Below are 18252 nucleotides of genomic sequence, written 5' to 3'. Positions count from 1 at the left end.
TTGCTTGGAGATTGCCTTGAAGACAACTAAAGTAACCCAGAAATCTAGACTTAAACAGCAAAATCCAACAGAATATATGGATGCTGTCAAACACAAAGTTGCCCATTTGTTTAACATGTCATAACTATCTTTCTTGTAGAGTTCTTAGAAGTCATTTTAGGAAGCAGCTTACTGGGGGGGTTTGATGCTGACAGAAGTATTAATCCATTGTTAAATGGAAATAGCTCTACTGTAGTATTCATAAAAATGAAAAATTTCAGTAGAGCTAAATTTAAATAGAGCTGATCAAGTTTCAGGCTGTCCCGCCTATATCTGATCTTGATAATTTTAAACAAAATTACAATTGCTTTTCTTTATTAGAAGAAAACATAGAAATACATATGCCCCAACTATCTGAAGCAAATACTGAGTTTCTGTTGCCAAATGTGCAAGACACCATTAGCTCTGTCGTGAACGGAGCCTAAGCACCCTAACAACAAACGGAGAGAATCCAGGCTTTTCTCAGAGGTGCAGATCAAAAGGGCAAAACACAATTGGAGGTTGCAACAAGGGGAATAATTTCATTACAAGTAACCTTCAAAACAAGAACGATCTTCTGAACCCTTCTCAACCCTTTCCCCCTACTATATGCAGTGTTGACTGAGTACCACCAACGTCTCCATTGGGGAAAAGCTTTGCCACCACACTGCTGTAGATTTGTTCAGCCCTGCAGGCAGGTTTCAGGGGCAGTCTTGAACTCTTTGCGCTCTTGCACTAATAACTGGTCTTTAGCTGATTCAAGCATGGGGAACAAGTGGGGTATCAGATGGCAGATGTTGACTCAAGGAGGAAATAACCACTTTATCTGACATTTCCGAGTGGCAATGTTGGTAAATTCTAACCACTGCCCACTGAAACTGAGCCTGGTGCACGACATTTCTCCTTCAGCAAAAAAAGAATCTTTTTTATTTTTTATAATTTTAATCAAACAAGCTAGAAAGTTTACTGCGTGAAATGGTGGCACTGTACGGAGTAAAATATAGATTTAAAAGTTTTCCTAGCTGCCAGTGGGAACCTCAAAGGGAAAGCAGTGCTTGAAAATATTTGCATTCAGATATCTGAGCATCACAGGGCTGGAAGGAATCAGCACGTCCTCTAGTTTACTTGTTGCCTATAGAAAGGATTAACTTTAATTATCACTGGAAAGCTTGTGTTTAGCCTGTTCTTAAACACCTCCACTGCTGGAGATGCCATACCCACCACAGGCAGCCCACGTCCGCGCTGCGTTACCCAGCCTTGCTCTTTCTTGCAACGCAAGGGAACTGCTGCGTTCACCCAGCACAAGCAGGGAGAACAGACCACTGCTTTCTTCAGTTTGGCCCTCTTCATTTCTCCCTACCACCAAATGCCATCTCATTTAAGCGAAGCCTCCACAAATGTGTTCCTTTCTCTTGCATCTTAAAAAAGATGACCCGTGCTCGTTCTTACTGCTCTCCCCTGGATCTCCTCCAGTTGGTCCATATTGCTGTGGCGTTAAGCTTGATTTCATTACAGCATATTGCCATCATGCAGAGGAGCAGATTCTTTCAAACAATCATCAAGGTTGCTGCCACACTGGGGAACCATCTGCTATCAAGTCACCGTTTTAAATTTTTAAAACCTGACCTAAGTACTCTGCTGGTAACCCTCCGCACTCGTAACAGCCACTTACCTCGCAATTTCTTTTGCCAGTTCATCTCATTAAAGAGGTCTTCTGACTTCATGAAGAAATCATTGATCTTACTGCCTTGCTCATCCCTCTCCGTGGTGTAATATATCCGCAGCTTGGACTCCTTGGTGAGGAATTCACATATACTGGGCACAGGGAAGACGATTTGCTCCATCGTACGGTCTGACCTGACAATCTGAACAACAGTCTTATTGGAGTTTTCCCTAGTTTAAAATGTTTTTATTTCTTGGTTTGTCTGCTTTCTTTTTCTGCATCCTTTAAAACCAGCTACGTGTAGAACTTGGATGCATTTCTGTAGAACAGCAGCTTGACAGAGACTTCAGCCAATTTACCTTTCAAAGCAGGCCTACATTTTGCTCCAAGATTGATAATTTCCATGCTGTGGTCTTATTCTGGCAATATTGCTCAGAGCTGGGATTTCCAAGGGGCCCAGCAAATCCTGCACCAAAGCTGCTCTGAATTTCAGCACAATCTGGTCACCCGATTCAGGAATCTTAGCAAGTTTTAGCCACACATTGAGCAGGGAAGTATAAGGAGTAAGTTATATTTATCTTGCTTATTACAGAGTTTTGTGAAGTCTCCGTGTTTGTATATGTTTTACTTTTTAAAAGCATCTCAGATTGACTGTACCACAGGCCAAACGCTCATTTTAATACAGAAAGAATGGCAGAAGATATCTCTAACTATGGATTAAGCAATGGTACCGGCCAAAATGTAACATAAGTGAAGTTACACTTCCTCCTGCCAACAGAGCTCTGCTCAGCTCCATCTTAAAGCCCACACATGACAGCTCAAAAATAGCTCCCCTCCCAGAGGCTGTCAAAAAAAGTTCTTATGTCAAAGATGACAGTCCACACAGGTAGTCAGTTCAATCAAAATATCATGTATAATGTAACTGTTGTTTCCTTACACAGATTTCCTTGCGAACTGCTCTTCCCCAGAAGACCACATCTCCCCACACCCCCCGTGTTTCCCTTTACCTCAATCTGTGCCGTGTGCTTGGCATAAAACTCCAGAGCCTCGTCTCCCTCTATCTGACCTCCCGGCTTCAGCATGTTCTGCAGCTCTTTGTTATGACGAGCCAACTAAAATAAAGGAATGCAAAGGGAGTGGGAAACACCAGATGTCTCTCTATGATATTAAATTTCTGATTTTTGGCATAAAAAAAGACATAGTACGCAGTCAGCTGCTAAGAAAGGGCAAAGTTGACAGAAGGCTTGTTCTATTCCAACCAGACACCCTGCAGCTCTATTTTGGGAGCAAGTCAGAAAGACTCCAATATATATTTTAATATCCATGCTGTATTCCTCTTTTATCCATTTTCTCCCACTGTTTGCCTGACTTGTGAAAGTTTCTGACCATTCACATTCAGTCTATCCTTCTACACCCACCCTAATTCAAAGGTGTGCTTACTGCTCAAGTGCTGAGGCAGGGATGGAGGAGAACGTTTGCATCATCTAAAAAGCAGATTCACAGAACACTGCTCAAAAAAACGCTTCTGGATGCTCTAAATTACTTCCATAGCATAATGACAGTGTGTTTTTTTCTCAGATGCAAAAGGAAGAAGGAGTCTCTAATGGAGGGATCTATGTAGCATCGTTATATAAATAGACCTCGATTTTTTTCTCCCCTTGGTCTTTGACCTTTCCAACACCACGTTGTATCAATGCAGTGAACCTGACCAGCTCCAATGTAAATGATGACAGAGAACGTGGCATGAACAATAAAAGCAGAGTGGGATTTCTGCTTAAGGTTTAAATGATCCATGAGAAGAATTTCTTTGGAAGTAGAAAGTAACTTCTGATACAGCTGAAAAATAGTATTTTGCTCCCCAGTTCTGCCAAGAACTTGAATCGTGTGTCCTCAGAACCTTGGTCAAGAAGCTGCCTGTCTGCCATTATAACTCTGAACAGTTTCTTATTCATTACAGAAGTTTCATTTTTGACTATTTTAAAGATAAGATTTGGCTCTTATACAAAGAGAACGTGCAGTGAGTTTGTCTCTGAGCCATTAAAACAATTTCAGTGAAAAGCAGACCTCTTGCTATTCACAATTTGTGTCACTTAGTGCTAACAAATGCTGCGGATTCAATTCTACCTGATGAGCTAATATATAAATGTTGTGCCCCACGTTCCGAGGAGATGCTGCAAGATCTTCCCCATTCTCTCCATCCTCAAATTCTACTTCGCCTTGTAGGTATGCCTTCTTTATCACTTCCACCTAGAAAAACAGACACAGGCCAATGAGGAGACAGCTCATTTTGAGGGCTGAAGTCTGCTAAGGCATTTGGTGCTCTTAGAGAAGTGAAAGGAAGCTGAGCATACACATTCAAGAGGAAGGGCAGTGGGCTTCAACATCCAGGATAAAGCAGGAGACCTGAACTCAACATCTTCAGCCTGGCTTATCAAAACGAGAAACCAAACTCTCTGTTTCCCACCAAGTAATGTGCTGTGGGCTGTGCTCATGGCACACTACATCACATCTGATCTTTGGCCCCTGCCATAACTACACACACTTGGATGAGCTGTCAGTGTTTCAGGGGTACTTTGAATCTGTCTGTCTTCACCAATTAACACATTAAGCAGCCCAAAATGCTGCTAGAGTTTACTGAACAGCTTTTAGGCCACAATAGATCTGTTTTGTGCACAAATAATTTCTTTACACAGATTCCAAAGCGTGAGGTGATGCTCTCTTCCCTTCTTTATGTAGCACACTCAGCACAACCGAAGTGCTCCTGCTTTCTGGGGACTAACCAGGTCCATGCCCAGCAAACACCGCGTTCAGCCAATCAATCCCTTGCCAGGACTGGTAGTTGTCTGCAACCTGCATGCAGACCTCCTGGGCAGCGCCTGGACTCTCCCCACAACGACACCTAGGCAGGAGTGTCAGGGCAGCCCGGGGACTCACCAGCTCCTTGGGCCTCATGTTGTAGAGGATCCTCTCTGCATTCTCGCTGTCGTGCCTGCTCTCCATGATTGCCAAGAGCAACTTTGAAGCGTTGTTCTGAAGGGAAGGAAGAACACCACCAGTCACTGCATGGAGTCCCAAGCAGAGCGTACCCAGCTTCAGCTCCTCCACACTCACTGCCCAGAAGGGCTCGAGATACCTGGTTTCTAGGAGTACAAGCACCAGGCGAGGCAGAGCCACGCGGCTGGAACTACGGCAGGGCTCCTACAGCCTCAGCATGCCAAGCACTCCCTCCCATCTAATTATTTGGCTGTACAACTGAGGTGGGTTTTTTATTGCTCGTTTGTTTTTTAAAATCCGTTTACTTCCCAAACCCTATTTATCAGCGAACACCAAATTAAGGTTTAGATTTCTCAAATACTGAGGTTTTGAAGCTGTGTGTATTATTTTGTAGTGTTAAAAATGCTGCAGCATTACTACAGGCTTTCAACCCCACAATGGTGCAGCTCAGCTTTACTCAAGATTCTGTTGATTAAATCAAAGGACAGCCGAGGCTGAAGACACAGACGTGCTTCGCTGCTTTTAGCTGAAAATTACTCTGCGACCTGCTCATGCCAAGAAATCGGAGGAGGAAATGGGAAACTACCACAAGGCACCAGACTACTTTAATACGAACAATTAAGATTAAAATCCATCATGACTGACAATAAAAACCAATAAAAGTATTTAATTTTGAAGTATAATGCTAATTGAGTCTAAAAGCATTTTTTATTTAGAATAATAAAAAAGCCACACTACCCATAATAGTGGTGTGAGTCGGCAGCGGAAAACAACGAGACATTGCACTATACGACAGGACAATAAGTCGGAGAGGAAATACTCCTCAAACAAATGCTGAAGTAGGAGTACTCCGTGACTACTGTAGCCAGAAGACAACCTGCTAGGGTATTTTGAAAACAGCACCAGGGCTAATTATTTCAGCATTAATATGAATAGCCATAAAAAAATCTTGATGACTAAACATCAACTGATTTAACAGCAGCAATAAAGTATTAGGGACCTAGATGTAGCACGAGAAATTTTACTTCCATTGTACATGTAAAAGCTCACCAACAGAGAAGTTTTAATTGGAATTAAATTTTTAACGGGCAATTATTTCAGGACTCCTCAGCACATCTTGGTTGTCTGCAGTCACCCACATCTGAAAACTGGTGACTCCGTGTTATCATTTCAAATATGATATTGCCTGTGACAGACAGTCTTTGGGCACTATGTTCAGCTCTCTGATGCAAATAATTTTTTGGCACTTGAGATTATTGGGATATAATTAACACCCACATTATTCCAACAATAAAATTATGTTTCATCTCACTTATGTGAACATAGATCACACAAAACATTCACTTGCCTTTAGTTCCAATACAAGGTCCATCCTTTTTTTTTCCCAAAGGGTTGATATCATTGAGAATTAATGCTGTGATGATGTCAATACCATTGGACTCGTGAGTAGCAATGCAGTTCTGTCCAAAGAAAATTAATCAAACTTCACTAATTGTCTAAATACAAATGAAGCCTAGGCTAGTGATGCAGCCAGAACAGAAGAGTTAGCTCTTTCATCACCTGGTAAGCTGTTTAAGATGGATAACTGAACACAATACTCCAGACAGTGGAATAACAAGAGATAAAAGCATTTTGTTTCAAGCTTTTCCTATAATCAGCCATGGCGTGCCCTACTGAAACCACCCAGACTCAGGAAGCAGAAAGCAACACAGTTGATAAACTAAGTATTTACATGCCAAAGTGCTCAGGCTGAATAAATAGCTGAGGCAGAACACTTTTACTAAGGTTAGGGAGAGTTATCTTTGGTTTAGATGTGCCAAACAGCACCAACTTCAGAGCCATCTAATCAAAGAATGTGACTTTCCATATCCTTCATGCTTGCCCTGTAACCTTGCTCCTATAGCTGCCTGTAACTAAAACGTACAAACTGACAGCAGCTTGCTCCTTCCAGCTGCAGAGCCTTGCTCTCTTATTGAGCTCCTCTGCAAAGATGCATTCTCACATTTAAAGGTGGTGACTCCACCTAGTCTGTGGTCTGTATTACAGAGATAAAATATAAACGGACACGTAAAGCTTCATGCATTTTTTTTGCATAAATACGATTTCACCTGAACATCTTTGTCATCCCCACTACGCTTTGTTTAGCTTTCCTGTAAATTACAATTGGACAGACAAAAGTGCTTCAAAGGACAGGTTTTCTTAAAGACCTTTGGAAAAGTCATATTCTAGTCTTTCTGTAGCATACTAAGACTCCAACAGAATGCAAATGCAGAAAAGCAGCAGATATCCATTTTCTAATCCCAGAGGCTTGTGTGTTAAAAGGAAGAGATGATGATCAGACCTTGCCAGCCCAATGCAGAAATTCTCCTCTAACGCATCCTGAGCGTGTGTTATTGAGTCAATACCAAAGAGCAGCCAGAGTTTAGAAAATTATTTAGGCGTAGCTATCTCTTGTTATCTACAGTTATTCTAGACTTTCAGACTTCAGACTTCATTTGCCTAATTGAAACAATTATAGCAAGAATCACATTCAGAGCAAGGGCAGAAGCATGGGACTGCCTAATTGGTGGTGCTGCTCTAAAACGCGGCTGTACACCAGGCGAGGAGGTGGGGCGATGAAGTGGGAAAGCAGAGCCAGGCAGTGCAGCTGCTTTGCCCTGTGGTCCTTCCCATTCGAGCAAACTGCAGTTCTGGAGCAGCTACAAACTCCTGCTTATCCAGACAAAGCATTTTCCTGGATTCATTCTTAGCCATTTAGCCGCAGAACCACAGAAAAGACCAGGTCCAGCTGTGGGTCAGTAACCGCCTCACCTGATAGTCTGATATTTATCGATTTATTGTCGTTCCTCAGTTGCCTTCTCTGTAATATCATTGCTCAAACCATCACGCTTGCTCCAGAGCATCCTGCTCACAGGGTCACATATCACTGGCAGCCAGGCAGAGGCTCCTTGGAGCCAGCACCACATCCCCTGTGCTGGCACAGGCGGTCAGCAGCGACACGCACCTGGGGCTACCCACACGACAAAATCTGAGAAGAGCCTCGAGCCCCACCCCAGGGCTATCACCATCATTAACAAGGCCACAGAGCTCCAGCTTCTCCCACTTGGCCGGGGGCCTCCTTGCTGGCCTCATTTACCATGGGCAACACGGCTTGGTTTTAGACAATTTTACTCTAACGGATTTTAAGTGCAAAAATTTCCCACTCTCCCTGTCTGTCATGTCTAATACAACAACTTAAATCCTAGCAGAAGCAGAAAAATTTTGACTGATGCTTGGAGTGGTTTAACTCCTGGGGGGAGGCCCCAGGAAGGAGAAGGTGACTGTTATGAGTTGATAAAGAAAAAAACAGCCAAACCAAAATCCCTTTGTCAGGCAAACAAAGTGAGTAGCAGTGTAAGACAACACAAGCTGAGCAGGCTGAGAGCCGAGCCCAGCAGAGCGCACGCTGCAGGCACAGGGCAACAGGGGTGAGCTTTGTCCAGCTACAGACACGTTACCTGGTTTTCGTGGCATGGCCCCTGACAGTACTCGGTCAAACTTTCCAGTGTCTGGTTGATCAGTGCCACGTTTTTCTCGTTTATGTACAGACCAAGAAGCCCAAGTCCTCCGGTTGTGCTTCCGCAGATGCAGTCCAGAAACTGGAGCGTCTCGCACACCAAGTTGTAGTTTGTCTTGTTGTTCTGGCAGCGTAGGAAATTCTGCAGGGAGAGTGTCACAGCCAGGGCAGGGGGGAGGACAGGAAAAAGGCATACAAATTGATGTTTGGATCATAACGTTTTATTAAGTTCATCAACCCGCAATTGCACCGCATGGTATATTGCTCTAATTTCACTGGAACTTCATTACAAGGAGCCTGGACAAGCAATTTAAGACTCTTCCAGGGCTTGCTTGCAACGTGCTGCTCTCCGAAGCAGCTTGTTGGCTTCAAATTTTATAGAAGACAACAAGTAATAAACAGAGTGCATCCATTAGAGCACTAAGCAGCAACACAGAATAGGCAATTCACTCCAGATCAGGAGGCTCCTCTGAGCCTGGAAGCTTTCTTTCTACCCTACGCGCTACATTTCACTACTAATGATCACTGCAGACTCCTCCCGAGACCTTTCTCCCAGACAGAAGATGCAGTTCCCTGGCTTCAGCTTCACAGCAGCCCCACCTGCATGGCAAGGAGGCACCTGGCTGCATGACTTGAAGGAGAGCGCCTTTAAATGCAATTCTCTCAATTGCATTTCTTCCCACATAATTATCGTAATCCCTGCTTGAAGCTGCTGATTAGGAGCAGTTCCTCTCATGCAATACCAGGCTTATCAGCATGGATTAAACGTGTTTCCCCTCTCCTGTGTTCCAAATGAGAAAAAAGAAAAAAAAAACGAACCCAAAGAGGGACAATTAATGAAAAACAATTTCCCAGTGACTCAGATGCTATTTGTCAGTACGCTCCCAGCAGTGCTCTGTGAAAACATCGACACCACCACTTTCTTATCCTAGCAGCTTCAGCAGGAGATCTCCTATCCGGCTCAATTCTAGCAGGTTATAAAACATTTCATTTTAAAGGTGGAAAAAAAACCCTTTGACAAACAAAATGCATGGGACCAGGGAAGCAGCGAAGCCTTTTCTACCAGCCTGCAGCAGAGCGCTGTTAACTGATTGCCTCTGGTGGCTGTGTCAGACTAATAAGTCTTCTAAGGCAAGCAGACTGAGAAATTGCCAGATTCGATTGAAGGCTAAGCTAAAAAAGGAAAATGCTGCCTCTGAATACAGAGTAAAGGTGACAGTGATTCAGCACATTTCAACTGATTGCTCATTTAATATCCTGACTTTTGATTAACTTGTCAGAAAGTAGAAAGGTTGATGCTACAGAAATCAGAGCTCTTCCCTTCCCTCCGGGAAAAGAGCAAAAACCATGGATAATATCGAAAGCTAGGAAACAAAACGCTCCTGTGGCATGGCATTTGTTCTGATATGTAGCTTAACTTGTTGATCAAAAGTCAATAAAAAGAAAGGAAAGAAGGGGAATGAGGTACAGGAGGCAAAAGGACAACGTTAGATGGCTAAACGTGGTGAAGGAAAATATGGCAGAAAACAAGTCCCTCTGCACTGGGACTGTCCCAGGGAATTTGCTGGAGCCCCAGCTCGTCCTTTCCTATCACCCAGACCATCCCGAGGGCTACGACATGGGAACACAACCCTTAATATCATGATTGCCCTCCTGTAACGTCCAGCGGGATGAACCTCAGGCACCACCTGCAAGACCCCACGTTCACAATGAAGAGTGATGGGGCTGCAGATTCAGCTAAACGTGAAAAATATGCAGCTTGTGGGATCAGGAGGAGAAAGGAGGAAAAAGCACTCACACTGCTTACATTTAAGCATCCTATATTAGAGAGAGAAACACTTTCCAGTGGGATGAAGTGCACTCAAAGGCAGTCATTAAAGTCCTGCTTTTGTGAAAACCCTTCTGGAGATGCTTCATGCTGCCATCCCCCCCACACGACTTGGCATGGCCACGTTTGGGAAGGCAGCACCTGCAGCAGGCCCTTAATGCCTCAGCAGCACGTTGGACTGGTGGGGAACTTGCTTCCCCGTACACAGCCTAAAGCTGAGCACCCTTTAGAGAAAACACACTGGATAAAAATAAAGCTGGCTACTTGCAGAACGCCAGCTCACGTTGTTCAAGCATGGATGAGCACAGCATCCTTGGAAGGAAGAGCTCTGCCATTTACATCGGTAATTCCCCCAAAAGCCTCAGTGTTGTCATTGGATGGCCTTTGTTTTAGCAGAAACCTGATCCCTGACTGCAAAAAACTTTGCAAAGGAAACGCAAGTAAGAGCCAAGTCTCAGCACAGGGAGATTTTTAAGTGATCAGGTTTTTCTTTACTAGCGATCAAGTAGGGCAAGGCATTTTTCACTGAATATTGTGATCTGTATTGGTCTTAAAAAGTTAATTCTCAGACAGGCTTCCTGCCTAAAACATGACAAGCTGAACCTGCTCCTTCTCTGCATGCTGTAGTGCTGCCCTGCCAGCCAAATCACTGAATCACTATTCTGCAGCAGGCAAAGCTTTACTTCTTCATAACCTACGCTGTGCCTTCAGCGATTAGGAATAGAAACAAACAAACATTAAAAACCAACAAGAAAAGTTACGTCAATTCATTCTTTTTTGCCCAAAAGCAGTATTTAGCCTACTGGCTCAGAGCTTTCACCTTAGCACGACTTGCTAGCATATTACTACAATATTTATGCTATTTTGCAGAGATAAGCCACTCGGTAAGAAAAGAAGCAATAACAATTTCGTCTCGATGGGGAGAAGTAAGCCCAGCACTGGAGCTGCGTGTTGGAGGGTGGCTGGCTGGGAGGGCTGCTCCTTGCCTCGTGCACAGGCTGCTCCAGAAGGAAGAAGAGTGGTGCAAAAGGCACAGGACTGCAACTCGGCGAGCCATTTCAAAGGCTTCTGCCTCACTTGAGCACACCCCCTTCCAGGCTCTCGCAGAGGCGATTTGCATTTCCCCCTTTTAGCAGTTGCGAGCAGCCTGATGTTTTGCAACAGCTCCTCAAACGCCTGGCTCGACAGAGCTGTAATTGCGCTAATGGAAGTGAAGAGGGATCACCCAAATCTAAACCTCACTTCTGTAACCTGGGAGGACGCACAATTTCCAGAGTAACTAACAACCCTTATTTACTCCTTTACGTAGCGAACCCCTTGGCAATACTGACAGGGGTTTCATTACAACCTGCTAGCTGCAGACGGGTTTGGAAGCCCCACACATTCCTACCTCTGCTTCAGTGCTGCAGGAGAAAGGCAAGCATCAAGGCAGGCCAGCAGTAATAACATTATTTTTGAAAAATTGTTCTTTCTACTTGTATTTTAACCTTTTTCTCCCAGAGCTGAATGCAGCTACTAGATGCTTGGGGAATTTAATTGTTCAGGACGGCGAATAGCTCAGGCCAAGTTTTCGCATTGGCTTGAATTCAATTTTGTTCCTATAGCTTTCAGTGCCTAGCCAAAGACAGCAGCAAGAAAGGATCCTGTGCGTGCGGTTTGGACTACTGCCACGCAAAACTGGCATCCTACTTGTCTCCGACATTGCTAACGGCATGAAAATTGTTTGACAAAACAAAGATCAAATACTTTTTGAAAAATTAGGAGAAGGCCTGGTGTACGTAACCTCAGCACCTATAAAATGTTGGAAGAATTACACGTTCATCGCACAGAAACATTAACATACAGCTTTGATTTCAAATATTGCCAGCAGCAGGGCATTCAAGTTCGGCGGAAGTGATTTGGCAGGTCTGAAAAGCATTCACACAGGGTCTTACAGTTCTGGCATACAGTACAACAATATGCAATCAAGGCAATTATTGCTCCTTTATGAGGGCATTTAGTGCATTGTACCGCGTCTCTCGAGCTCCTCACGTTCAATTCTAAACCAGCGGCAGTGGTTACGCTGAACGAAAATCATGTTAATTACAGTCCATTTGCAAGCAAAAATCTTATCTCCTGTGGAGGCATGTGCTAAATCAGATGAGCCTCACTACTGAAATGCTACACACACCGCAGAACATCACAGGCCACTGAAGGTGGCAGAGACCTTTGGATTCTGCTCAGAGCAGGGGCAGCAACAGGAGGCTTTCCAGGACCTACCCGTTTGGTTTTTGATGCCCATTTCTCTATCCTGCATTTCCTCAGCTTCTCCAGTGATAAATCCAAAACTACTCCCAGTCACCTTCTTCCTCTTATGATCTTTGAAAGTGGCTTCCAGGATTAGTTATCGCATCACCTTCTCTGGGATCGAGGTGAGCCTGACTAGCCTGTGCACAGTTCCCATCTCCCTCCCAGACTCAGCTCTAGCTAAGGCTTTCCTATCATCATCCCAGCACGCTCAGTTCTGTGCACATGGATGGCTGTACAGCGGTCACTGAAATGAGCTGTTCACTGAGAAGCAAGCACGTGCTTAAAGGCTGCTGGAACCAAAGTCTCAGTGCTCTCTTTTCCCACTGCTTTCTTCTTTCCCCTCTCAAAGAGGATCGGTAACTTCACAGCAGAACACCTGCTTGCTTTAGGTGTATGTTTAAAAAAGCCACTTCAAATGGTGATCCCACCACCTTTTATATGCATTGAAAAGACTGCAAGATAACTGGACTCGTATTTGTCCAGCAACATATAAATAACTTTTATTGGATTACCTTAAAGGCCAAGGAAACCAGTCACTTATGTATCCATATAGAAAGGGAGGGGATTAGAGAGACTGATGTGACAGCAGTGACTGCACAAGCTACATGAGCACTCTTGCTTAGCAGTCAGACTGTACCTGCAAATCCCGATTGTGGTTTTCACAGAGCAGCTGCAAGAAACGGAGGATGGGTTGCATTATTGAGATCACAGCACTCATCTCCAGGTCATCTTTATTCTTGTCTGCTGCTGGCTGTGCTCCTTCCCCAGCCGAATAATGGTCATCAGAATCAGCTTCCCTCCGGTAAGTGCTGTAAGCCTTTCTTGTAGCTGCAGAGGCCTCCAGTAACTGATCCCGGACTTCCTCTGTAATTTGGGTCATAGGCTCTCTCGCTAAAATACATAAGAACAGAGCTTCCTTAGGCAAACTGAACGGAGAGGACGAGAAAATCTATTCACACGTTTCCACACACAGGCTGGCTATTCACCAGCAGCTCTTTCTGGTCAGTACGTTTAGTGTGATGTGAGGGTCCTGAGTTTAGAAGGATGTCACGTCATCTCTTCACAATGCAAACCACATTAAAGTTACAAATTCCAATATTAATTGGTTAGGGAACACACATCTAGCACTAGCAGGAGTTACAGTAACAGCACCTGCTCTAGAAGAAAACGAGCATTTCTCCAGTTTTTGTTAGAGAAGGCACTGACCACAACCTACAGTCCAGGGTCATTACTACGAATTGGATTTGGGCAGCTTGTCACGAGAGACAAGGTGGCAGAGTCTCATCTCAGAAATACTTTTCATCATTTCACTAGTGCAATCTCACAAATGGATGAAGAGGGAATGAAGCTCTTGAAATCCCAAGCCAGGGCACCACTGATCTCTGAACTTTGCTCTGTGGGATCAGAGATCAGAGCATTATTGCATCAGCTGAAATGAGTTCAAAACAGCACTTTACTCCCTTGTCACTCTAGAAGGGGAACGACTGGGGATTACCTTTTTTTCTTGTTGGTACATCTCTGTCTGAGTCTTCATCTTTCTTTTTATTTCCTAAGTCGCTAGTGTTGACTGTGACAGTAGCCTTGATTTCTTGCTGTGCTACTTTCATGCGATCATAAAAAACCTTAAAGAACTTCTCAGATTTCTTATCTTCTGTTAGTCGGCAGAAGAACGAATGCTACAAGAGAGAGAGGAACAGGGTAGATATCTTCATACAGAGGTTTGAATACAGATTATTTCACCTTTCTGCAAGGTGTGACATCCTGAAGGACTGGAAAGTTAATTAGCTTTCAGTAAACTGAAACCTAGAAAAATGGAACCTCAAACCTTATTTTTAATGAAGCCAACATTTCTCAGCTATGGTAGCTCCCTTATCGATAACTTCCTAATATGTTTTTAAAGAAGCAAGTGCAATAAATCATGCTAGCCCTCATACATTTAGGCGGCATACTTTTCTCTCAACAGCAGAATTAAGTATAACAAATCAAGGTAAGGTAAGGACAAAGGAATTACCTATAATTCGATTCTCAGCTCAGAAACAAAACAGTATGAAAAAATACAGAGGAGAAAGCAGCAGCCTGCCCAGCCTGCCCTCCCAAGCTTCAATCAAAGGGACCGTGACTCACAGTATGCAGCACTCGATATTAATCACAGTCCAAAACCGTACAAACAGGGCACATGTAACAAGGGATATTTTGTGCTTAGTTTCCACTGCCCTGTCTGCAGGCTTCTTAAAACCCCTTCTAATTCCTACTCCGATATGCCTGTAAGTGACAGAAGAGCTCAGAGCGCTGACTAGTTTCGAGAAGGTTTATTAATGCTCATCTGCCCATACGCACAGAGACAGAAAGCTGACCCTAAAGTAGAAGGGAATGCAAATCACGTACAGGTCAAAAGGGAGCCAACACAGTAAGCCATCAGACAACTCTTGATGAAACCAATATGCTGTTACGTAAATCAGGACCAGAGCTTAACCATGACTGAAGGATGAACTTGTAAGTGGGTCACCTTATGCAGAGTATTATGAAATTAGTTAGCATTCTGCAGCGGCTCACAACCCAACAGCTTTACACGATGAATAGGAACGAAACCCGATTTATTGAAAAAAAAAATGAAAAAATGGGAATAGCAATCTATCCTGCCTGCTTTTCAGAGCACACAAGCCTGTCTCTCGGACGCCTGCCTTTGATCATGCCCGAGCAGTTGCAGTCAGGACACCGCTGAATGACTTTGAAACGCTAAAAAAGTTGCTGCTTTGATTACAGACAGAGGAGGAGTGCTACTATTTAAAGAAGCTGGTCAATACTCACGTGAGACATCCCTCCCACCTCTGCAATACCTTCCACCTGCCCAAGGCACCTCAGGTAAACTTTAAAGAGTTCATTTGTTCTAGCGATTATCAGAGGATGGAAAGAAGAACCCTGCACGAGCATCGCACGTCTGCAAAGCCACCCACACGGATCCTTTCTCCTGACACCCGTTCAAATACTCGATTAAAGTGCCACAGAGCAAAGCAATTAGTAGCACAAGGTACCAGGAAACCAATGCAGTAACTTCACCTTCCTTTCCTCTCCATCACCCACTCTGCTCCTCAACAATGCAACCAGAAAGCCGTCTGGCAGCAGCAGATCCCCTCACACCTTCGCACTTGGGCACGCTTGGAGTTAGAGAAGGAGAGCGACTGGTGAGAACCAACAGGGAGCCACCAGCTTCTGACCTGCCAACAGCCACAAACGAGTAACAGAAAAGGGAAAAAATCAAAGGAGAAGTTTCAGGACACACGCAGTGTTGTACATGTAAATGACATCCACAGGGACAATAAATTCATGGCAGAAACACGTTGATCCCAAAGGTGAAGATGTGTGGAAGCGATCCAGGTCTAGGAGATGTAGCTGGGAAGCAATAAAGGTTCCCCCTGAGCTCTCACAAGGGCCAAGCACACTTTCACTGTCGGGCAACACTGCAAGAGGTGCACCCTGCCAGCAGGCTTAGAACAGCACAGACACCGTTCAGGGCCCTGGGACACGACACGAGGTGACTTGAGTGACCAGTTCATTTGGAAATATTTGCAGAATTATTCTCTAATCCAGGATTTTATATCAAGTATCCTCACATTTTCTCTCCAAACAGCCTTTGACTGACAGATTACTTATCCAGGTCATATTTTTATTCTACACTGGTCCTTTGATGCGACCAGAGACGATGGCTAGTGCCCTGTCACACTGCGATCCCAACCAAGCGATGCCATAACGTGGCTTCCCTGAGCTGCTGGCCCATAACCAAACCCAGGTTCGCTCTTACTTGCTGCCTGTAAGCACAGAGGAAGGGCTGGTCTCTAAGCTGCATCTTGGAAATTTGACTCTCACGGTATTAAACAAAGCACCTAACAATAATATTTTACAGACAGACCAGCATAAACCATTGGTTCTAGAAAGTGTAACCACTTTCTGAAAAATGCCCTGATTTGCAGTTCAAGCTGGTGACTGCCGTCACCTGACTGCACATCTAAAGAGCCTGCAGAGGAAGATTTTCCCTGTGATGAGCCAGTGGTGAACCGTTCTAATGAACCACACTGAAGAAATACCTTGCATGCGAGTAATTGTTACTTGCTGACAGGCTTGATTTTTGTCGTCTTTTCGAGCTTCTTAACTGACTTTCCATTGCACTTCAGAGAAAAAACAAATGAAACGAACATTTCCAGTAAAGCATTCTTGTGCGTGCTGTGCATACGTTCAATGGTTGTCACAAAATGATTGTTTCGCTTTAGGTCAGGATGCCTAACACCTTCACACATATGAATCAACCACATGCCAGCTATCAAAGGCACTGTTCTTTAAGAGGTGCGATCTTGCAAGTTGTGCTCCTACAGGTAATTGGCGGTGCTAATTATGGCAGAAATCCTTAAACTTATTTTCAGATATAGCCTCAAAACCAAAACTGGGAAAATCTCCCTTTTTAACACAGAAGTGGAGCAGCCATTTTACATTACGGTGTGCCAGGATCCCGGCTCGTACACCGCCATGCAGCCACAAGCAAGAGTGCTGCACCTGGAACACGAGGACCTGCAAAGCTCTACCTGAATGCAGTGCTCCAGAAAGGCACTCCTGAAGTGCTGCTGATACAGCAGCGTTTAACCTCCCCTCCTCCTTTGAGGGCTCCCAAAAATCCCTGCTGACCCTGCAGCCAAGTGTTTCTCCTGCCCTCACCTGTACCGGGCAGAGCAGCCCATGCTGGCTCCTCCACGCTGGGACTTGGGGCCTCCAGGAAACCTGCCAGAGACCAGGGCAGAGAAACGCGGCCCCTTCCACACCTGTACCTGGCTGTCCCAGCACAAGGTACCCCAGGATGCTCAAAGCAAAGTGAAGGTAGGAGCTTGCTTTTTACTCAAGGAGCTGGCAGGAAACCAGCTCTCTGCTCTGACGGAGCAGCGTACGACTATTTAGTTTCCCTGACACTCATTGCCGTTGAACACGAGACATCACATGGCACGAAGGAGATCATGAGGTTTGTTTTATGAATGCTGGATTCAGCCAGTGCAGCTCCACGAGTGCCCGCACCTCCACGAAACGCAGACAGCTCCGGAGCACATCCACCAGTCGACTGAATGAGCAGAGACTTCTCTGATGTAAGTACCAGAGATAACGTGACTGCAATTAATTACAGAGCCACAGAATGAAAGAAACTCTGATAACACGCACACGAAATCCAGAAGCTTCTCACACGCCAGCCCGATCACAGCACATAAGGGTATCACGCAAAGACTTCTTAAACACTTTTAAAGACAGAGCTACAGCCACCTACACAGCTCGTTCAGACCTTCATGGCTTCGCTTTCATCTGGGGCAATGGAAAGGGCTTTGCTGATCTGCACAGGAACACGAGGGGAAAACCTCCTCGCATGAAGGTCTGCGAGCTGTAAGCCCTGCCGGGGGCAGAGGACACATTTTTGTGGTGTGCCGTTTTCCGTGCCGGCGTGGAGCCCCGGGCAGGCAGCAGTGTGCTGCATCTCCTAAAAGTATTCAGTATCCTGAGTGGTACCGTGTTGGTTTCAAGGGGGTGGAAAGAAGAACCCAGCACAAACTTTGCTGGTCTGCAACACGATGTTGAACCCTGATTCCTCCTCCTGACATCCCGTGGTCAGTTAAGCTACCAAAGAAGTAAAGCAACCAACAAGGGCAGGGACCAGGAAACCTGTGCAGTAACTTCTCCTTCCTTCCCTCCACCACCCATCTCTGCTCCTGAAGAAATCCACCCAGAAACCTCATGCAGCAGAAAATCCCCCTTACACCTTTTCAGCTCCAGCACACTGCCTTGGAGCTTAAAAAAAAAAGGACATTAAGTAAATAGCTCCAGCAGCAAGTATTTACTGACTTTTTCTACTTTATTTCTGTGCATTTTGCAGGAGCA

The 18252-nt window shown here is 44.7% G+C and overlaps 1 protein-coding gene across 1 annotated transcript in view; it reads right to left on the bottom strand.

Moving 5' to 3' along the window:
* ITPR1 (inositol 1,4,5-trisphosphate receptor type 1) overlaps positions 1-18252 on the bottom strand; it is a 163895-nt gene that overhangs the window by 30564 nt on the left and 115079 nt on the right. Inside the window, 9 exon segments of the mRNA XM_032193866.1 lie at positions 1691-1883; positions 2689-2793; positions 3806-3928; positions 4616-4711; positions 6024-6056; positions 6058-6135; positions 8173-8373; positions 12986-13239; positions 13844-14024. Of these exon segments, the coding sequence (XP_032049757.1) occupies positions 1691-1883; positions 2689-2793; positions 3806-3928; positions 4616-4711; positions 6024-6056; positions 6058-6135; positions 8173-8373; positions 12986-13239; positions 13844-14024 (1264 nt within the window).

This window comes from Aythya fuligula, chromosome 10, assembly GCF_009819795.1.
Source record: "Aythya fuligula isolate bAytFul2 chromosome 10, bAytFul2.pri, whole genome shotgun sequence".
Classification (NCBI taxonomy): domain Eukaryota; kingdom Metazoa; phylum Chordata; class Aves; order Anseriformes; family Anatidae; genus Aythya; species Aythya fuligula.
This window is presented reverse-complemented; position numbering and strand designations above follow the sequence as displayed.